Below are 23,380 nucleotides of genomic sequence, written 5' to 3'. Positions count from 1 at the left end.
GACCGCGAGACTTTGTTATCCCTCGAGACCGTGACATCTCGCGGTCATTCTCGCAAAGGATCACTGGGACCGGAGCGTGGAGAGAGGCAGGATGGCTGAACGCGACGTCGGAAGGTGAGAATAACTATGTTTTTTATTTTGATTCTATTTTTTACAGGGATGGCCAGCGATGCCGGGCGCTCGGCATCGCTGTGCTGATCGCTGGTGAAGCTGTCTGTGTGACAGCTCACCAGCGATCTCATAGCGACTTACTAGCGATCCTGACACCTTGATATCGGTGTCGGGATCGCTGGTAAGTCGCTTAGTGTGACGGGGCCTTTACTCCTTGGCTGTAAAGGGGACTATACTGATAAGCAATCAAGTGTTTCAGACCTCCTAACAATAGGATAGCAATGGTCTCTGCAGAGCTTTGACCTGCCACTGGTCACGTAACTCTTCCCTCCCAGGCTTGTACATTTTAAGCGGGTGGGCACAGCTGATGTCTGGATGGTCCAGAAGATCAGGGAAGGAGAGTTTCCATGACAGGTTGGCAGTGGGTGTAGAAGGGGAAGAATGACATCTGTTGTAGGGCAGTAATAGAAGCCATAATAATTATCACCCAGCTTTCTCCAAAAACAATAATGCTAAGTAACTGAGCAAGGAAGATAATTTGTTAACACTGAACAGAAAAGATGTTACAGAAAGAGAGAATAATTGTATAATAAAATGAGTGGGATGTAAACATTTTTTAAAATACTACATCCTAAAAGAAATCTGTCTCCAGGCTTTTTGTCACTTAATTTGAGAGCAGTAAGATGTTGAAACAGAGACCCTGATTCCAGTGATTTATCACTTTCTGGCTACTTGCTATAGTTTTTAAAAAAAAAATCACTGTTGTATAATCAGGAAATTATCACTAGAGAACTAGTAAACCTGCTGCCAGATAGTCCAATCACACCCGCACACTGATTGTAAGCTTTCTGTCTATTCACAGTGTACACAGAAAGCTGTCAATCAGTGGTGTTGGTGAGGTTATACAAAGCTCAGCATTCAGGGAACTGCTAGATCTGCAGCAGATAAAACACTGAAGTAAGCAGCCAAGTAAATGAAATATCTTTGGAATCAGGGTCTCTGTCCTTACAACATTATGCCCTCAATTGAGGTAGGATAATAAGATAACAGATTCCCTTTAAAAAGTTACAAATCATTACTAACATTTAAGCATTTTCCTTTTGCTGTTTTTGTAATTTTCCAGATATTGAACTATTCCGGAGGTACACTGTGAGACTGTATCCATTGTATAAAGACTGCATAGGAGTGGCAAGAGAAATTGAGGTGTATTCTAAAGAAGGAGGTAATGTACAACTGAATCCAATGAGTTTTCAGACCATACCTATCATTAAATGGTGATGCTCACAATGGCATTATTTTCCACAAAGCACAGAATCTGCAGACTATTGTTAATATACAGACAATGCGCAGCATAGTTTTCTCTTCTACCTTTGTGTCTTTTTTCATCTTTATTTGCCCCTTGGTACATCCATCTTCCCAGAGCTGAATGAGTCCTATTGTAATCTGCTAATCTACATTTCCCTGGAAAAATTCCACTTCCACCCTCTACCGCTCTTCCCTCGTTTGAAGTGCACTCTGTCCGCATCTACTCCCCCTCAAACCTTCAGCTGGCTGTCATCTACCTCCCCCCAGAACTAGCCAGCTCCACCTTTCTCGACCTCTTCACCACCTGGCTACTTCATTTCCTCTCTGCTGACATCCCCACTATCATCATGGGTGACTTCAACATCCTCATTGACGCTTCCACCCCGGCTGCCTCTAAACTTTTATCGCTCACTGCCTCCTTTGGCTTCACTCAATGTCCTCCGTGGCCACTCACAAAGATGATCACACGCTGGACCTTATCTTCACCCGCCTCTGTTCCCTTACTAATCTCACTAACTCACCCCTTCCCCTGTCTGACCACAACCTACTGACATTCTCTTCCCTCTTCTCTCCTAGTGCGCGACCCCCACTCCACAAACTCGCTCACCCTCGCAGAAATCTCAAACACCTCTATTTACAATCGCTCTCTGATTCCCTCCTCCCTCTTACAGACATATCTTCACTTCATGACACAGATTTTGCTGCCACCTTTTATAACACTACAATAACAGCAGCATTTGATTCGGCCCCCCCCCCTCACACATAGCAAAACTCGTACAATCAACAGGCAGCCCTGGTTGACCAGCCTCACCAAAGAACTGAGATGGGCTTCCAGGGTTGCTGAGCGGAGATGGAAGAAATCCCACTCTGTCGAGCACTTAACCACATACAAGCAGTCCCTCACCAGCTTCAAGTCCACGCTCACTGCTGCAAAACAAACTTATTTCTCATCTCTCATATCCTCCCTGTCTCACAAGTCTAAACAGCTTTTCAATACTTTCAATTCTCTACTCTGTCCCCCAGCACCACCTCCTTCTTCTCTCATTACCGCTGAAGACTTTGCCTCCTTCTTTAAGCAGAAGATTGATACGATCAGAGAAAGCTTTGGCCCACAGCCCCCAATGCCCCTCTTAGCTGCTCAGCCCTGTTCCTCCAAAACCAACTTCGCCACCATGACAGAAGATCAACTCTCCACTCTCTAATCAAGATCACATCTCACCACTTGCTAGCTTGACCCGCTCCCGTCCCACCTCATCCCTAACCTCGCCACAGTCTTCATCCCTACTCTAACACACCTCTTCAACCTCTCACTTACAAATGGTGTGTTCCCCTCATCCTTCAAACATGCCTCGATCACACCCATCCTCAAAAAGACCTCCCTTGATCCATTCTCTGTGTCTAGTTATCGCCCGATATCTCTTCTCCCTTACGCCTCAAAACTACTGGAACAACATGTCCACCTTGAACTGTCCTCCCACCTCTCCTCCTGCTCCCTCTTTTACCACTTACAATCAGGCTTCCGACTGCAGCACTCAACTGAAACTGCCCTTACTAAAGTCACCAATGACCTACTAACCGCCAAGAGCAAGTGTGGCGCCCCTGAGGGTCCAATCGCCACAGAGGTACTGCACCTCACCCAGAGGTATGGTATCCCACGACCAGGTAAGGTGAATGCACCCTACCAGACTCCAACACCCACATCCCACACACATTAGTGTAGCAGAGCCCCTTTATGGCCCCTGCTTGGAACACGAAGAGTGCTGGGAGGTGGGCGGAGCGTAGCTTGAGAGCGAGAACAGGAGAGAAAGCAAGATTGAGATCCCTCTGAGGGAGGAAAGGAGAAGGACGTGTCTGCAGCAGCTCTACTGATTAGAGGCTGCTGGACTGAATGGATTACAAAGGAAGCTCCCCAAAGGAAAGAAGGTTCTTCTGGGACACGACTGGAGCATACTCCCCGTGGGTCCCTGATCCACATTGACTACAGGTCAGGTGGAGGGGGAAACTGATCGCAAAGGGAATGGCCCCTAGCCTAGTCCGCGTACCTCAGGGCGCTACTAGCAAGCCGATAGCTTTGGTTACTTTATGGACCATCACCCCTACCACAGTTAGTCCGACTGGAAAGGCGGCTATATAGGATCACAGAAATGGCGAGGCATTGTCTGACAGGATTCGCAGCTGCTGGCCCAGAACGATAACTGCAAAGTCCTGGAAGGAAGAAGTAAAAGCAGCATATTGTGTGGAGACGGCCAAGAAAGGTACATATTGACAGGGAAGGCTGGAAGGGTGTACTTTATCTTATCTGGAAGTTGTCAGGACACCTCACCTGGAGAACGCAGCATTGAAGCGGGCATCTGTGCGCACCAGACTGTGAGTAAAGCCTTTGGAACTACATGTGATTGTCTCATCTACCTTCCTTCTTCGCCTCTCACCCAGCTCTGCTACATCCTCCTCTCTACACTACCTCACCATCTACAAACTCTTCTCAACTGCCCTGGGACTACAGCTCTGCCTGTGGAGAGCTTTACCAACTTGGCTGCATCTTACCATCTGTCCCAGAGAAGCAACACTGCAGCGCAAACCACATATGGCGTCACAAATTTCTACATATAAACTTTATTCCCATTCTATTCCACCTATTTTACATGACCGCCTGGGGCCATGGACCGGCTCACCGCCACTGTGACCCATCCCTTTAAGGACTACCGGCCCGGTACCGAGTTTCCCACGGCCGCTGGGGCGCGTCACAAGCGACGCTACTCTGTCCTCCTCCTGGACCTGTCTTCTGCCTTCGACACTGTGGACCATTCCCTCCTGCTACAGATTCTCTTATCTCTTGGCATCACAGGTTTGGCCCTATCCTGGATCTCATTATATCTAACAGACCGAACATTAAGTGTCTCCCTCTCCCGCACCACCTCCTCACCTCACCCCCTGTCTGTCGGTGTTCTTCAAGGCTCAGTTCTAGGACCCCTACTCTTCTCCATCTACACCTTTGACCAGGGACAGCTCATAGAATCCCACGGGTTGCAGTATCATCTCTATGCTGATGACACACAGATCTACCTATCTGGACCTGAGCTCACTTCCTTACTTACCAAAATCCCACAATGTCTGTCTGCTATTTCAGCTTTCTTCTCTGCTCGCTTTCTAAAACTGAACATGGACAAAACAGAATTCATAATCTTTCCCCCATCTCACTCTACCCCTCCACCAGACCTATCCATCAATGTGAATGGCTGCTCACTTTCCCCAGTCCCGCATGCTCGGTGCCTCAGGGTGATCCTTCACTCTGCCCTCTCTTTCACGTCACATATCTAAACCCTTGCCTCCTCCTGCCATCTCAAACTCAAAAATATTTCCCGGATCCGTGCCTTCCTTGACCATGAAACCACAAAAATACTAGTGCACACCCTTATCATCTCCCGCCTCGACTACTGCAACCTCCTACTCTCTGGTCTTCCCTCTAGCACTCTGGCACCACTCCAATCCATCCTGCACTCTGCTGCCTGACTAATCCACCTGTCTCCACGTTATTCCCCAGCCTCTCCTCTCTGCCAAGCCCTTCATTGGCTTCCTATTGTCCAGAGGCTCAAGTTCAAAAACCCTATCTATGACATACAAAGCCATCCACAACCTGACTCCTCCATACATCTGTGACATGGTCTCCCGGTACTTACTCACACGCAACCTTCGATCCTCTCAAGATCTCCTTCTCAACTCCCCTCTTATCTCTTCTCCCTACAACCGCATACAAGACTTCACCCGTGCTTCCCCATACTCTGGAACTCTCTACCCCAACACATGAGACTCTTGCCTACCATGGAAATCTTCAAAAAGAACCTGAAGACCCACCTCTTCCGATAAGCCTACAACCTGCAGTGATCCTCAGTCTACTGAACCGCCGCACGTCGAGCTCTACCCTTTCTTAGTGTATCCTCGCCAACCCCTGTAGACTGTGACCCCTTGCATACAGGGTCCTCTCTCCTTCTGTACGTGTGTGTGTCTTGTATTGCTCATGTTTATTTAACTTGTCTATATTTGCCCCTTTTCACATGTAAAGCGCCATGGAATAAATGGCGCTATAAAAATGTATAATAATAATAATAATAACACGCTGCTTCCCTGCTTCTCCTCAGTGCTACAGACCCCTCCTGTACTCCCCTTCATGCTTCCTGAGCTGCCGGCTCTATCTGATTTTGAGTTTAAGGCTACGGTCACACTCTCAGTATTTGGTCAGTATTGTACATCAGTATATGTAAGCCAAAACCAGGAATGGATGGAAAATGCAGAAGTGGTGACGGTTTTCTTTTATACGCTTCCTCTGTTCCACTCCTGATGTTGGCTTACAAATACTGACGAAAAATACTGACCAAAACTGAACGGATGAACATGGTCTAAGGGGGCAGACAGACATCCTTATTGCTCGTGCAAGGATTGCATTGGAATCATAGGACTGACTGTTGACTCTCCTAACCTGAGCGTGACAGCTGCAAAGAAATATGTCACTCTTTCAGGCTCCGGTCAGGAGAGGTGTCGGGCCAGTCTGTGCACTGCAGTGCCATCCTCTCACAAGAGGCGTCCTTCTGTCTGCCCCCTTAAGGTTGTACTCAGTCTGCCATTACATGTCCCAGGCTGGTCAGTAAAATTAACTACATTTTTGCTGGCTGAAATGTTTTCAACAAATATCTGTGGTCTTTTTGGAAAATCTCTCATGACTACTACAAACTAGGCAGCAATTTGTCCATGTGGTGTCCGAGTTCAGTGAATTACAAACGTCAGGATGCTTATTAAAATTCCTTTAGATAATTGTAAGGCTAAGCCAGGAGTGGATTTTCTCCAATACAAAGAAAACTTGTGAATCTTTCTATCACAGTTTTTATCTCTGCAGATTCAAGTCCTGACTTGGGCTTGCAAATAATGATCAACTACTGGTGTGTGAATAAGGCATTCTAGAAGGTTGTCACTAAAATCAGGTCAATCATTTCCCCAAATTGTGAACATGATTGTCTCCGTGCTCTCATTTGCATTGCAGAGGGGTAACAAGGCTGCATACTACTAAATGCAATACTCTCATCCATAAAACGGACCAGGTTAGGGTGTGATGTGATTATTTTTCCACGCAAACCTGAGGTCTGTGTAGAGACATGTTTATGTGTAGTAGCAGATAAGCTAGAGTTTGCCCATCTCCAGTTTGTGTAAGGGTACCGTTACACCTAGTGATGCACCACCGATCCCGACTAGCGATATGACGCGGTCAGGATCGCTGGTACATCGCTAAGTGGTCGCTAGTGAGCTGCCACACAGGCAGATCTCACCAGCGACATCGCTGGGGACGGGGATCGCTACTTACCTGTCAGACGCGGCGATCCTGCGTCCTCCCGCCCGGCTCCACGCGTCGCTCGTCGGCGCCACAGGAAGCGCCGCAGGAAGTGACCGACGAGGAATGGTCCAGGAGCTTCTCGCGCGTCCAGCGATAGTCAGCGGGGGAGCCGGTCGGAGGTAAGTATCACATGCAGCGATATCGCTAGCAATATCGCTGCTACGTCACAAAATCGGTGACTTTACAGCAATATTGCTATCAATATTGCAGTGTGTAACGGGGGCTTAAGGTCTCTTGTGCATTTGGACTGCACACAGACTGATATTATGCTTGTCTAATTAAGCCCTAATGGCTCATTTATATGTCAGTGTTTGTTTTTCGTGTGGGTTCATTGACAGAGCACTGACACATTATATTCTAGAGGTTATGCAAATTATCTCTTCGGAGAGTGTAAGGGTGGTGATCTATGCTGTTCCATTCCTACCCCTGAAGACACCAATTGCGTCATGTGTATTATGTCATGCGTCTTTTATATATACAGCTCTGGCAAAAAAAAGAGACCACTGCAAACTTTTCAGTTTGTATGATTTGAGCTATATTTTTGAGTAAAATGTAAATTGCTCTTTTATTCTATAAACTACTGACCACATGTCTCCGAAGTTCCAAGCAATAAATTTTTTATTTATTTTCTGAAAATGAGAAATGGTCAAAATAACAAAAAATGCAGTGTTTGCAGGCCTCAAATAATGCTAAGAAATCAAGTTCATAATCATTTAGAAACAACAATACTAATGTTTTAACTCAGGAAGAGTTCAGAAATCAATATTTTGTGGAATAACCATGATTTTTAAATCACAGTTTTCATGCGTCTTGGCATGCTTTCACATTGCTTTTGGGTGACCTTATGCTACTCCTGGTACAAAGATTTAAGCAGTTCTTCTGTGTTTGATGGATTGTGACTATCCATCTTCCTCTTGATTACATTACAGAGGTTTTCAATGGGGTTCAGGTCTGGAGATTGGGCTGGCCATGACAGGGATTTGGTGTGGTGGTCCTTCATCCACACATTGATTGACCTAGCTGTGTGGCATGGCGCATTGCCCTGCTGGAAAAAACAGTCCTCAGAGTTAGGGAACATTGCTTGAGCAGAAGGAACCAAATGTTTTTTCCAGATAACCTTGTATGTGGCTTGATTCATATGTCCTCCAGAAAGATAAACCTGCCCAATTCCAGCCTTGCTGAAGCATCCCCAGATCATCACCGATCCTCCACCAAATTTCACAATGGGTGCAAGACACTGTGGCTTGTACGCCAGGTGTTGGGCAAAGCTGAAAATTAGACTCATCAGAGAAGATTACCATACTCCAGTCCTCTATGGCCCAATCCTTATGGTCTTTGGCAAACTTCAGCCTGGTTCTCCTTTGCTTCTCATTGATGAAAGGCTTTTTTCTACCTTTACATGACTTGAGTCCTGCCTTTAGGAGCCTATAAGGAATTGTTCTTGCCGTGCACTTCACCCCAGCTGCCATTTGACATTCCTTTTGTAGGTCACTTGATGTCATCCTGCAGTTACTGAGTGACAGTCGAATAAGATGACGTTCATCCCAGTCAGTGGAGAGTCATTTTCACCCTCTGCCGATCTGTAGCTTTCTTGTCCCTAATGTCTGCTGCTTGACTTTGTTGTAATGGACTACCATCTTAGAAATTTTAAGGATGGAGGCAACATGCTGCTCACTGTGTCCCTCCGCTAGTAAAGCCTGAAATGAGCCCTTTTTTTCCTCACACATGACTTTTCTTTTCAACTTCTTTGGCATGGTTAAAAGTTATTTTTTCATTCCTATTACTTTTGGGATATTACTAGCACTCATTTTGCCATCCAGCTTGTCCTATTGCAAAAGGATTGTGAACACCACAGCAGTGTTTTTTATACTTTCCTTCATTAAATAAGATTTGATTCAGGTGATCACCTAATCAGAAGCACATTAAGTAGAATGAGGTGTCCTCTGGTTGGAATTCAACTGACACTGGAATGGAATGACTGTCAGACATGTAGAGAAGCTGATTTTTATAAAACTGTGCAGTGGTCTCTTAATTTTTGCCAGAGCTGTATTGTGTCATGTGAATTGTATTGTATTATTTTGCTTGCCTGGGTAATGTATAGACTGTGATAAGTATTGTTATCATATTATGTATAGTGTGTAGCAATGTTATAGGGAATGTATAGTGTAAAAATTAATGTAGTTCATAGTGTGTAGTGTTGTGAATTCGCTTTCTGGCCTACCTCTGGTTAATAGTGAAGATAGTGGAGCTGATTATATTGACAGAGGGGTCACAAGTTCCCTTTCCGGGCTCCCTCTGGTGGTTACTGGAGGTAAAGGAGCTGATCTAATTAACAGAGGCCTGCCACCTGATAATGAGGAGGATGACTGGAGATCTGGAGTTTCTGACAGGATTTAAGACAGCCAACTCCCTCAATCCCTGCTGGTGATTTTTTCCTGCCTCGTGAGGTCTTAGTTTCCAGCTCAGTCCCTGCATGCTCAGCTAAGTGTTCTTTTGCTATTATTCACATTTGATCTGGTTTTGTCTATTTCAGTTTTGTGTGGTCAGCCAGCTCCGGCTGGGGCTGTCCTGAATTTCCATCCTTATGTTACTGCTTGTGCCAGTTTGTTTTTGTCCCTTATTAGATTGGCCTCTTTTTGCTCTGCTTTCAGAATATACCAGAATGCTGATATAGTGGGCTAAGTCTAGTGACTTCAGTATTTTTTCTATCAGACGTGTTGGGCATTTTTTGCAGGGTTTTTTGCGTGATTGCAGACAGAGTGTTTCCTTTCCTGTCCTGTCTAGTTAGTGTGGGCACCATCATTTGCTCAGTCAATTTTCCTACCTGCGTTTGTGTTTTCATCTTGTCTCACTGACAATATATGTTTGGGGGCTATCTATTCCTTTGGGGTCTGCTCTGGGGCAGTTTAGATTTCCCCTTTCTTGCTTTAGGCTTATTTAGTTCTCCAGCTGTGCCGAGGCATCTAGGATCATTGTAGGTATGCTCCACGGCTACTGCTAGTTGTGTGGATAGGATCAGGGGTCTGCAATCCGCTTAGTTACCAACCTCTCTGGTTTTCTGTGGCTTAGCTTGGTCTTGCTTTCCTCCTCGGTGACCCAATCATAACAGAATCACCAGCCTAAACCGCAGATTCTATGGTACTCAAAAGCAGGAGACAATTGTAAAAAGAAAAAAAAAGTGTCAGAATTTTTTATATATATATATATATATATATTCCTCTTTTTCTCTGGGGCCGTAGGTTTTTTTTTTTCTTTAATGGAGATTAAGCAATTGTCCGATCATGTTGAGCAGCTCGCTGCTGAAGTGCGGGGAATTTCTGCCTATCTTACTCAATCATCTGCTGTTGAACCAAAGATTCCTACTCCTGATGTGTTTTCTGGGGATCGGTCTAAATTTTTTAATTTTAAGAATAATTGTAAACTATTTCTTGCCTTGAAGCCTAACTCATCAGGGAGCTCTGTGCAGCAGGTTAAAATTGTCATCTCCTTGCTGCGCGGCGATCCCCAGGATTGGGCTTTTTCTCTGACACCTGGAGATCCTATTCTGACTAATGTGGATGCATTTTTTTCAAGCCTTGGGGTTGTTGTATGATGAACCTAATGCTGTTGATCAAGCTGTTAAAACCCTATTGGCATTGAACCAGGGTCAGGATTCTGCAGAGTTGTACTGTCAAAAATTCCAAAAGTGGGCGGTCCTTACTACATGGAATGACAGTGCCTTATAGCAGCGCTCTCTCGAAGGGTTTGGCAGAAACCATAAAAGATGTTATGGTGGGATTTCCTGTTTCCTATGGTCTTCATTCTATGTCATTAGCCATTCAAGTTGATCGGCGTTTACGTGAACGTAAAACAAACTACACGAGAGACGTTGCCGCCTTTTGAACGAACATCTGAACCCATGCAATGTGATAGGGTTTTGTCTAGGGCGCAACGTCAGGAGCTTAGAAGGCGTAATAAGCTGTGTTTTTTCTGTGGAGACGCCTCTCATACTATTTCTGTCTGCCCTAATCGAGAAAAACATTTTGCGCACACATTTGCTGTGGGCAGTGTACAACCTAAATTCCTTTTGGCAATTACTCTGATCTGCTCCTTGCCTACATTTTCCGCTAAGGCTTTTGTAGATTCAGGAGCAGCTTTGAATCTGATGGATTTAGACTTTGCTAAACATTGTGATTTTCCCATGATACCCCTGCGAACTCCTATCCCTTTGAGGGGTATTGATGCTACTCCTTTGGAGGAGAATAAACCCCATTTTTGGACCCAGGTGATAATGCGGGTCGCCCCGGACCACCAAGAAAATTGTACATTTTTGGTGTTGCACAATTTGCATGATACTATTGTTCTGAGTTTTCCCTGGTTGCAAACTCATAATCCTGTTTTGGATTGGAAATCTGTGTCTGTAATGGATTGGGGTTGTCAGTGTGTTCTTAATGACACTCCTGTTTTCTCCACCTCTCCCCAGTCTCATGATATTCCTGATTATTTGGCTGATTTTTCTGATGTATTTAGTGAGAGTTAGTCTGCGTCTTTGCCTCCTCATAGGAGTTATGACTGTGCAATAGAGTTAATGCCCGGGTGTAAATTTCCCAAGGGTCGGCTTTTCAACTTACCGGTACCCGAACATGATGCTATGCGATCTTATATCAAGGAGTCATTGGAGAAGGGTCATATTAGACCATCCTCTTCACCTTTAGGAGCTGGGGTTTTTTTGTGGCCAAGAAAGATGGTTCATTAAGGCCTTGTATTGACTATCGTTCCCTTAACAAAATCACTGTTAAATATCAGTACCCGTTACCCCTGATTTCTGATTTATTTTCCAGAGTTAAAAGTGCCTGCTGGTTTACCAAGCTTGACCTCAGGGGGCGTATAATCTTATTTGCATCAAGTACGCTGATGAATGGAAGATGGCGTTTAATACTCCGGAGGGACATTTTGAGTACCTGGTGATGCCTTTTGGGCTCACTAATGCCCCTTCTGTCTTCCAATCTTTTATGAACGATATTTTCCGGGACTTTTTTGATAAGATTTAATCATTTATCTGGATGATATTTTGATCTTTTCCAGTGATTGAGATTCTCATGTGGAACATGTCCGGACTGTGTTCCGGATTTTGAGGGAAAATTCCCTGTATGTTAAGGGATCTAAGTGCCTCTTTGGTGTACAGAGGATTTCACTTTTGGGATTTATTTTGTCTCCGTCGGCTATTGAAATGGACCCGGCCAAGGTACAGGCCATTTATGATTGGGTTCAGCCCACTTCTTTGAAGGCTCTCCAGAAGTTTTTGGGTTTTGCTAATTTCTATAATAAATTTATAAGTAATTTTTCTGGTATTGTCAAACCACTGACTGATCTAACCAAAAAGGGCGCTGATGTGGTGAATTGGTCTCCAGAGGCAGTCTCGGCATTTCAAGAGCTTAAGCGGAGATTCACTTCTGCTCCGGTTCTACGGCAACCTGATGTCTCACTCCCATTTCAGGTGGAGGTAGATGTTTCTGTGATTGGTGCAGGAGCCGTTTTGTCCCAAAAAGATCCGGTGACTTCTAAAATGAATCCCTGTGCCTTCTTTTCTCGAAAATTCTCCCCATCTGAACGTAACTATGACGTGGGGAATCGGGAATTGTTGGCCATGAAATGGGCATTTGAAGAGAGGAGACATTGGTTGGAGGGAGTTTTACATCAAGTTGTGGTCCTCACCGACCACAAGAATTTGATTTATCTTGAATCAGCCAAACGCTTGAATCCTAGACAGGCTAGGTGGGCCTTGTTTTTCACGCATTTTAATTTTGTGGTCTCTTTTCTTCCGGGCACTAAGAATGATAAGGCAGATGCCCTTTCTAGGAGTTTCTTTGCGGATTCTCTTATTGTGACCGAGCCTACTACCATTCTAAATGAGGGGGTAGTTCTTTCTGCCATCTCACCCAATTTGAGACGTGCCCTGGAGGAATTTCAGGAGGACAAACCTGAACGTTGCCCTATGGGAAAATTGTATGTTCCTGACCAGTGGAGGAAGAGAGTAATGTCTGAAATTCATTGCTGCGCGTTGGCTGGTCATCCTGGTATTTTTGGTACCAGAGATTTGGTGAGTCGGTCTTCTTGGTGGCCTGCCTTATCTCGTGATGTCAGGAATTTTGTGCAGTCCTGTGGGACTTGTTCTCAGTCTAAACGCTGTTCTCGTTCTATTGGGTTGTTGATGCCCCTGCCGGTGCCCAAGAGGCCATGGACCCATATCTCAATGGATTTTATTTCTGATCTTCCTATCTCTCAGAGAATGACTGTTATCTGGGTGATTTGTGATAGATTTTCTAAGATGATCCATCTTGTACCGCTCCCAAAGTTGCCATCTTCTTCAAAGTTGGTGCCCTTGTTTTTACAACAGGTGGTTCAGTTCCATGGGATTCCTGAGAACATTGTGTCGGACAGAGGAGTCCAGTTTGTTTCCAGATTTTGGAGAGCTTTTTGTTCCAAACTGGGAATTCAGTTATCTTTCTCCTCTGCATTTCATCCTCAGACCAATGGGCAGACTGAGAGAACAAACCAGACTTTGGAGTCCTATTTGAGATGTTTTATATTTGCTGATCAGGATGACTGGGTCTCATTTTTGCCCTTGGCCGAATTCGCGCTAAACAATAGAGCTAGTTCTGCCACTTTGATGTTGCCCTTTTTCTGTAACTTTGGGTTTCATCTTCGACTTTCTTCAGGGCAAGTGGAAATTTCGACCTGCCCAAGTGTGGACACTGTGGTAGAGAGAATGCAGCAGATTTGGGACCAAGTGGTGGATAAGTTGTCCCTCTCTCAGGAAAAAGCCCAACGGTTTTCCAACCGGCATAGGACCATTGGTCCCCGGTTTAAAGTGGGTGATATGGTTTAGTTGTCGTCAAAGAATATTCCTATGAAGGTTGCGTCTCCAAAGTTCAAGCCAAGATTCATTGGGTCTTATAAGATTTTGGAGATTCTTAATCCTGTTTCTTTTCAATTGGCTCTACCAGTTACATTTAAGATCCATAATGTGTTTCATAAATCTCTGTTGAAGAGGTTTGTGGAGCCAGTAGTTCCTATGGCGGCACCTGCTGACCCTGTATTGGTTAAAGGCAATGTGGAATATGAAGTAGAGAAACTATTGGATTCTCATTTGGCCAGACGGAGACTCCAGTACTTGGTCAAATGGAAGGGTTACGGCCAGGAGGATAATTCTTGAGTCTCTGCTTCTTACATTCATGCCGATAGATTGGTTCGTGCTTTTCACCGGGCCCATCCTGATCAGCCTGGTGGCGTGGCTGAGGGTTCAGTGACCCCCTCCTCAAGGGGGGGTACTGTTGTGAATTCGCTTTCTGGCCTACCTCTGGCTACTAGTGAAGATAGTGGAGCTGGTTATATTGACAGAGGGGTCGCGAGTTCTCTTTCCGGGCTCCCTCTGGTGGTTACTGGAGGTAATGGAGCTGATCTAATTAACAGAGGCTTGCCACCTGATAATGAGGAGGATGACTGGAGATCTGGAGTTTCTGACTGGATTTAAGACAGCCGACTCCCTCTATCCCTGCTGGTGATTTTTTTTCCTGCCTCCTGAGGTCTTAGTTTCCAGCTCAGTCCCTGCATGCTCAGCTAAGTGTTCTTTTGCTATTATTCACATTTGATCTGATTTTGTCTATTTCAGTTTTGTGTGGTCAGCCAGCTCCGGCTGGGGCAGTGCTGAATTTCCATCCTTATGTTATTGCTTGTGCAAGTTTGTTTTTGTCCCTTATTAGATTGGCCTCTTTTTGCTCTGCTTTCAGAATATACCAGAGTGCTGATATAGTGGGCTAAGTCTAGTGACTTCAGTATTTTTTCTATCAGACATTTTGGGCATTTTTGCAGGGTTTTTGCGTGATTGCAGACAGTGTCTTTCCTTTCCTGTCCTGTCTAGTTAGTGTGGGCCCCATCATTTGCTCAGTCTATTTTCCTACCTGCGAGTTACGATGACCCGTCCTGTGTGACGCGACCCGCAGGCCGGTAACTAAAACAAGAAGACGCGGCACGTGATACTGTCCTGTATGACACGGCCCGCAGGCCGGTAACTAAAACAAGACACGGGGAAAGGGGTAACAGTTACAACGGTGGGCCCTGCGATAGGGAAAGGGGACGTGAAGTCCTCCTGCACTCCCCTGAGTCAGTGTCCCTAACGCTCCTAACGTTCCCTATGCCGGTTCCGCACCAGACGCTGCTCAGGAACCTGTCGCCCTAGCACACCCTACACCTACCCTTTGCTAGGGAGCAGGGTGGCCCAGGCACTGGCCCCACCGCTGCACTAATACACACCAAAGAAAAACACAATCAGGGAAACACCACTTAGCTTTACTCTATTGCACTTGCTCCAGGCAATAGAGTTCACCACCAGAATGCAGCTCTCCTCCTGAATTGGTAACACCAAGCTCTGTCAGAGCTACAAGGAAATCCCTTATGACTCCTTCCACACCAGGGCTAAGACAGTGCTGCAAGGAATGCTCTCCAGCTCCTTCCTCCACCAAGGATGGTTGAAATGAACACTATCACCAACACTGATTGCAAAACCTGTGACTCTTTTATAGCAGAGCCAGAGCAAATCACACCTGCATTAAATCATGTGCACTTAACTAAAGAAACCAGAGTGCAATGATGCTCACCACCACCGGGGGCAAACTTAGAACAAACGACACCACAGTGCAATAATCCTAATGGCCACTGGGGCAAAAACCAAACTTAAGCACAGTTTAAGAAAAAAGGTTTCCTGTGCTTTATATCAGTCCTGATCATGGGTCATGACACTGCGTTTGTGTTTTCATCTTGTCTCACTGACAATATATGTTTGGGGGCTATCTATTCCTTTGGGGTCTGCTCTGGGGTAGTTTAGATTTCCCCTTTCTTGCTTTAGGCTTATTTTGTTCTCCGGCTGTGCCGAGGCATCTAGCATCATCGTAGGTATGCTCCACGGCTACTGCTAGTTGTGTGGATAGGATCAGGGGTCTGCAATTCACTTAGTTACCAACCTCTCTGGTTTTCTGTGGCTTAGCTTGGTCTTGCTTTCCTCCTCGGTGACCCAATCATAACAGTGTAGTGTAACTAAGTTCTGCCCAGCAACAGACAACAGTGTCAGACGTAGTTAACGGTTAGGACTAGCCCACAGGAGGTGGGCTTACTGATAGGGAACAGGACTATGCTTCCTGGGCAGAGTGAGATAGAGTTTAGAGAGTAACAAGTGTGCAGTACTGCCAAGGGACTGGAGCGACGCATAGCGAGATCCTAAAAGAGTTACTGACAAGATTGAGAGACATTCCAGAAGGCGTTATCGGATGAAATGCCAAGTCACGAAAAACCAGAGAGCTTGCTAGAGTCAAAAGTAACTGAGTAGCGAGAAACTCGCTGATCAGGACTGTGGAATAGAAGCTGGGTTGTTGTGATGTAGAGATGAAACAGATAAGCTGCAGAGCTTTGGAGTAGACTACAGAGGAAGGATACAGTGGGAATGAAAATGCTTCTTACTGTGAAGTAGAAATGCTTAAGATTGTGTACTCCCTATCCCTTGTACATAACCCTTATCAAGCTCAATAAAGTCCACATTTTAATGGAAGTCTCCTTTATTAATCTGTGTAATTCGTGGTCCTGGCCAGCCAACACCACTAGCTAAAGGTGGCCTGCACGGATGCAAGGCCCACACAACACTAACATGAACATGCAGTCAGGACCCATTCTTTCATGTAGTGCACCGAGGCATGACAGGAGAAGTCTGGTGCCTCGCCCATGGCTGCCACCTCGCACCTTGTTACAAGAGGAAGAGGACTTTTGCCATCTATTGGAAGTAGAAATCCTAAAATATTGACCCTTTAAAGTGCTTAGCCATATGACTTAGGATTTAAGCCAAACTGGAATTGCAATTTGCATTTTTAATTTCCTAGAGGAGCTTGCAAGGCCTATATGCCTCCTCACCCTGGCCTGTCAAGTGTGTCAATCTCCAAAATGAGAAATGTTACCTCTCAGATTCTAAAGGTTACAGACATCAGTTATTTTTGTTGACAGATGGTCCTCATGAAAAAAAATCCAGTCCAAGGCTGGATTCACACATGTGTGTTAAATTATCCGATAGGGACTGAAGTGCCCGGGACAGTTATGGAACTCTTGACCATAGCTAAGGGCCAATTTAGACAGGGCCTGTCAAAAGGCCTACATAGCGAGATATCAGCATACTATTAGGGAATAGAAAGAGACAACTGCACATGCTCTACTGATCGCAATAGAACTACAAGAGGACAGATCCAATAGAAATGGATGGAAAATAAATTACATCGGAAGCATCATTAGGGGGCGATATTTTCAAAAGAGAACAATTTGGAAAAAGAATTATAGTTATATACAGTAAATTAATCTGTATTTACAGAATTATGACACCACAGAATGATGGAAATAACTCATTGGGATTGGCCAGAAATACAGTGGGGAAAAAAAGTATTTAGTCAGTCAGCAATAGTGCAAGTTCCACCACTTAAAAAGATGAGAGGCGTCTGTAATTTACATCATAGGTAGACCTCAACTATGGGAGACAAACTGAGAAAAAAAAATCCAGAAAATCACATTGTCTGTTTTTTTTTCATTTTATTTGCATATTATGGTGGAAAATAAGTATTTGGTCAGAAACAAGCAATCAAGATTTCTGGCTCTCACAGACCTGTAACTTCTTCTTTAAGAGTCTCCTCTTTCCTCCACTCATTACCTGTAGTAATGGCACCTGTTTAAACTTGTTATCAGTATAAAAAGACACCTGTGCACACCCTCAAACAGTCTGACTCCAAACTCCACTATGGTGAAGACCAAAGAGCTGTCAAAGGACACCAGAAACAAAATTGTAGCCCTGCACCAGGCTGGGAAGACTGAATCTGCAATAGCCAACCAGCTTGGAGTGAAGAAATCAACTGTGGGAGCAATAATTAGAAAATGGAAGACATACAAGACCACTGATAATCTCCCTCGATCTGGTGCTCCACGCAAAATCCCACCCCGTGGGGTCAGAATGATCACAAGAACGGTGAGCAAAAATCCCAGAACCACGCGGGGGGACCTAGTGAATGAACTGCAGAGAGCTGGGACCAATGTAACAAGGCCTACCATAAGTAACACACTACGCCACCATGGACTCAGATCCTGCAGTGCCAGACGTGTCCCACTGCTTAAGCCTGTACATGTCCGGGCCCGTCTGAAGTTTGCTAGAGAGCATTTGGATGATCCAGAGGAGTTTTGGGAGAATGTCCTATGGTCTGATGAAACCAAACTGGAACTGTTTGGTAGAAACACAACTTGTCATGTTTGGAGGAAAAAGAATACTGAGTTGCATCCATCAAACACCATACCTACTGTAAAGCATGGTGGTGGAAACATCATGCTTTGGGGCTGTTTCTCTGCAAAGGGGCCAGGACGACTGATCCGGGTACATGAAAGAATGAATGGGGCCATGTATCGTGAGATTTTGAGTGCAAACCTCCTTCCATCAGCAAGGGCATTGAAGATGAAACGTGGCTGGGTCTTTCAACATGACAATGATCCAAAGCACACCGCCAGGGCAACGAAGGAGTGGCTTCGTAAGAAGCATTTCAAGGTCCTGGAGTGGCCTAGCCAGTCTCCAGATCTCAACCCTATAGAAAACCTTTGGAGGGAGTTGAAAGTCCATGTTGCCAAGCGAAAAGCCAAAAACATCACTGCTCTAGAGGAGATCTGCATGGAGGAATGGGCCAACATACCAACAACAGTGTGTGGCAACCTTGTGAAGACTTACAGAAAACGTTTGACCTCTGTCATTGCCAACAAAGGATATATCACAAAGTATTGAGATGAAATTTTGTTTCTGACCAAATACTTATTTTCCACCATAATATGCAAATAAAATGAAAAAAAAACAGACAATGTGATTTTCTGGATTTTTTTTTCTCAGTTTGTCTCCCATAGTTGAGGTCTACCTATGATGTAAATTACAGACGCCTCTCATCTTTTTAAGTGATGGAACTTGCACTATTGCCGACTGACTAAATACTTTTTTTCCCCACTGTAAGTGTGTTTAAGAATTCTCTGTAAAGCTCTTGAATTTCCATTATCCATAAATACTTGAACTTCTGATGAGAAGACTCCACAATTTCATAACTGTATCTGTTTTTGCCATGCATTTAGTCCACTATGGTTCAATGGTTATTGAAATGAGAGAGAGATAGACAAAGATGCAACTTTTCCTAATAAACATGATCTTTAAAGTGCATGTAATGTAATGTAACTGGAATCCCTGCCATTTACCGTATAGTATATCTTTTGTTCTGCAGCACCAGATTTTTCTCCAAAAATTACATTGTTAACTGTCAGTAAATCCCAGGCGGAAGTGGAGTGGACACATATTCCTGTGCAGAGAAGCAACGGATTCATTACGAACTACACCGTTTTCTGGATTGAAAAAAGTGGAAAAGAACATAGTAAGTGTTCTAATATTCATTTGCCATATAGCGCAGAAAATAGATGTCTCCGTGCTAAAGAGAACCTGTCATTAGGATTTTATGCACGAAACAAATGGCATGTGTATAAAGGGGTTTTACTAATGACTAAATGTTTACCTTTCTTGTAGAATAATATTTAGAATTGAGAGTCCTCAGTGGTTGATACCTTTCAATGGCTAACTGAAAAGTGGTATCCACCACTGAGGACTCTCAATTCTAAATATTTTTCTATCTACTGGCTAACACAGTACAAAGATATACTGTATATCTTTTTTGCACATTTCTTGTGGAAATATATTTTGCTGCGTTAGAGAAATCCATAGATGAAATCGCATGCTAATGAGTTGTAAGGAAGTGTTCCTATTTCTTGTTGTAAGGCAGTGTTCCTATTCCTCGCCCACTGCCTGCCTCATCACTCTGATTGACAGCTCACTCATGTTTCAGGCTCAACATTTACCAATATTGTTGCAATAGTATTCTTCTTCTGTCTTGTTAGGTTTCCACAAGTATTGAATTGAATATATGCAGCCCAAAACATCACACTCATTGACTAATCCTGGTTAAACCATCTGTAGTTAGACCGATAATATAAATTTTGGGGATTTTAACTTTACAAGTGACTACTCTTTGGAGATTCTTCTCGGTAACTACAGCTAAATCTCAATGTCAGTTACAAATATGTTACGTGATCTTCGCCTGAGGTGAATTACGGTTATCTATAGAGGATGCTATTGGTGATGGGTGAGCACTAAAATGCTCAGGTACTTGATACTGAAATCAAGCAAATCGTAATGCTCACGTGCTCGTTTCGAGTAACGAGCATGAAGAAGTCAATAAGAAACTCAAGCATTTTTCCGGCAGACCCTATCAGAAGGTCTAGGGGGGGGCAGAAAATCGCTGAAATGGGAGCAACATGGGGAACACCTCTGGATGCACTAAATAATGCAAAATAGAAAAGAGAAGATAAAAACGCCATCTCTCATTGCATTTGCCTCTAGTTTCTGTAGTTTTTAGCAATAAATAATTTATTTTAAAAAATGACGTGGAGTCCCCCCTATTTTTATTAACCAATTAAGGCAAGGCAGACAGCTGTGGGATGATATTATCAGGCTGGTAAGGTTCATGGTTATTGGCCCCTTCCCAACCTAATAATACCAACCTCAGCCACCCCAGAATTTGCAGATCACATTAGATGCGCCAATTCTGGTGCCCTGTATCACCTCCTCCCGATTGCCCTGGTGTGGTGGAAACTGGGGTAATGGAATTAGGGGTTTATGTCAACAGCTGGCGCTGACACCAAGCCCTAAGGTTAATAATGGCAAGGTGTCAGTCAAACACCCCCATTACTAACCCTGTAATTAAAAATCAATAAACACAAACACAGAAAAGTCTTTTATTTTAACAAAAAAAACAGACACACTCTGTCACCAATTCATTTCCCCCAAAAAGTCCCACGCTGGTCTGCAGTAGTAAATTGGATATGCTGTAATCCACATATATGTCCCACGATGAGCCCCATCCAAAATCCCAGCTTATGGAGCCCAGTTCAGAGAACGGGGCTTCATAGGCTGTCACACACTGCCAGATCTTTCAGTGCTCAGTGAAAGCCAGGAGTGTCTGTAATCAGCAATGACTTCAGTAAGTTTACCACCGGTCACAGACACTGTTTCCCAGGCTGTCACACAGCATCTGTGACTGGCAGTAACCTTCCTGAAATCACCGCTTCTCAAGCTATCCTCAGCATGAGAACCAACAGCGGCTGCTACAGCATAGTAAGTTTCATTCTGTGAACGGGGCTTCAAATGCTATGCAAGTCGGAGTGGTGATCATGGTGCAGTGGAGTACGTTAGACTATTGCTTTCTAATAAATGGGTAAATGAGGGGAATTGTCAGGGAGTGTTCTTTTATATAAAGTACTTTGTGTGTGTTTATTTGGTTTTAAATAATTCAACTGCCAGTTAAGCTTAATGAATATTCACTGCTTCCACATCCATCTCTTGGCGCCAAGAGATGGACGAGGAAAGCAGTGAATATTCATTTTAATCTCTGATTTCAGAGCTTAGTGGGCTAAGCACTGGGTCCTCGGATCTTAGATAGACCTGATGAAGCTATGCTGCGGCCAGCCAGTCACAGTAATGCCAGTAGCTAACATGGCTACTGCATTACTGTGTATGGCAGTCAATCTACGCATATTGATGTGGTATTTGCAGGTACGCAGGATGCAGTGACGAGTCACTAGACGGTTTGGTGCTTTTTATAATAACATTTATAGGCCTAGAGGTAACTATCCTCAGTCACAGCCTGACCAACAAAAAGGGGTAACAAGGGTTGCCCTTGCAGGAGCTCTATACAAGCAAACACAAATGGGGTAGAACACGACTACGTCCGGCAATACCCGGTCACTATAGGGCCGCGGTATGGCCGACTATGGGTCCTTAATTATATAGTCAACTTAGCCATCCAGACGTCCCTCGCCGTTCGGGATGGTGGTCTTTCGGCGTAGCAGTCACTGGACCCAGTTGCTGAAGCGTTGACAAAATCTTCGAGCGCCCCGGTGCTCTGATGACACTGGAGCACAACAGGCCCCGGCGGAGTCCTTGGACGGATGAGCCACAGCCCCCGGGCTGGGGCAAGCGGCAGCGATGTGGGGTGGCGAGGGGCAGGCCACCTGCGCAGCTAACAGCTGCGACAGGGAATCCGTGGCAAGCAGAGGCTCAGCCCCTGCCGTGGACCGGAGCGGGAAAGTGGTGGCCGCCGACGGCACTGGACTTGCCGCAACCACGGGTGAGGGCAGAGCGGCTGTGGGCGGTGGGAGACAGGCCGCAGCTGCGGGCTGGAGTGAGGCGGCAGCGGCCGCTGGGGTCCGCGGGCAGGCCACAGCCGCGGGCAGGAGCGAGGCGGCAACGGCCGCTGGTGACCGTGGGCAGGCCGCCGCCGCGGGCAGGAGGAAGGCGGCGGCGGCCGCTGGTCGTTGCGGGGCAGCGGTTCTCGGACTGTCGTCTCGGCGCCGTCCCACTGATGTCCAAGGGAAGTATCTCTCCTGTCTCTGGCCTCCTTCCTGGCTCGGGTGAGTTGCTCTGGCTCTCAGTCGCTCCCACGATCTCCTGCTCCTTCTGTTTCGTTCTGCTGACTCACTGTGACTCGCATTCCATGCCCCTTTTATATTGGCTCCTCCCCCAGTCCACCTGTCAGTCTCCACGGTCCGTCCCTGAACTCTGTCCCCCGTAAATAGTTTCCCCCGGAACTCAGGTGACGGTCCCCTTGTTTCCGACCTGGACACTCGATGGGGACCCTCTCTTCCACACTCCCCCACCCTGTATGCTCGCCAGTCCTCGGGCGAGGGCTTTAGTAGACTCGAGTTAGTCTTTGGAGGCGGCAGTTCTTGTCGCCATACGAACTGGTCCTGTTCGTAACGTTCAGGGGGTTTGCCAGCTGTTGACCGCTCGGAGCGTCTAAGTTCGACCGGGGTGGAGCTCTCTGGGGTGGTGGATGGTGGTGGGTTGGTCGATTCTGGCAGGCTAACTGGGTCTGCTGCAATGTCATTATTTGGAGGACACGCGGATGTGGCTGGGAAGTCCTCTTCGTCATCCAGGTCCCAGACCGTTGACGGGGGGTCGGGGACCTGAGTGATCGGCTCGGGTCGCATGGGATCAGTGGATGCACAAGGGCGCAACATATTTCGGTGCACAGTACGAGTGAGAGGTGCACCGTCTCTTTCCGATTGTATTTCACACACAGGCCCATTGGGGCTTATCCGGCGCAACACTTGGTACGGGTTCTCCTCCCACCGAGGTTCTAACTTGTTTTGGGGGCGTTGATCTAGTACGAGTACCCGATCCCCAGCCGGGAAGTCAATTGGTGGGGACAGCGCTCCCCCCGGGTGTTCTAGATCCTGGAGCTTTGTATGGACGATTCGGTGGATGGTCTGCAGCCGGTGCCACGAGGATACTTCGGTCCAGGGTAGAGGTTCCTCCGGGTTAAACTCCACTTCCGTGATTCCTTTGCCTTCCCGTCCAAACAGCAATGAGTAGGGGGTGTAATCAGTCACCTGGTGCACCCGGTTATTATATACCCACACCAGCTCAGGGGCGTATACAGGCCAGCGGGC

General features: G+C 45.7%; 1 protein-coding gene across 1 annotated transcript in view; it reads left to right on the top strand.

Annotated features, from left to right (window-relative positions):
* The window catches only part of CSF3R (colony stimulating factor 3 receptor), a 151,323-nt gene that overhangs the window by 90,613 nt on the left and 37,330 nt on the right, over positions 1-23,380 (top strand). Inside the window, exons 11-12 of the mRNA XM_073562641.1 lie at positions 1,235-1,333; positions 19,105-19,251. Coding sequence (XP_073418742.1) covers positions 1,235-1,333; positions 19,105-19,251 — 246 coding nt within the window. The remainder of the gene's footprint in view (positions 1-1,234; positions 1,334-19,104; positions 19,252-23,380) is intronic.

This window comes from Dendrobates tinctorius, unplaced genomic scaffold (genome assembly GCF_039654945.1).
Source record: "Dendrobates tinctorius isolate UK_male_01 unplaced genomic scaffold, ASM3965494v1 ptg000015l, whole genome shotgun sequence".
Classification (NCBI taxonomy): domain Eukaryota; kingdom Metazoa; phylum Chordata; class Amphibia; order Anura; family Dendrobatidae; genus Dendrobates; species Dendrobates tinctorius.
The sequence above is the reverse complement of the archived record's forward strand: the minus strand, read 5'-3'. Positions and strand labels throughout refer to the sequence as shown.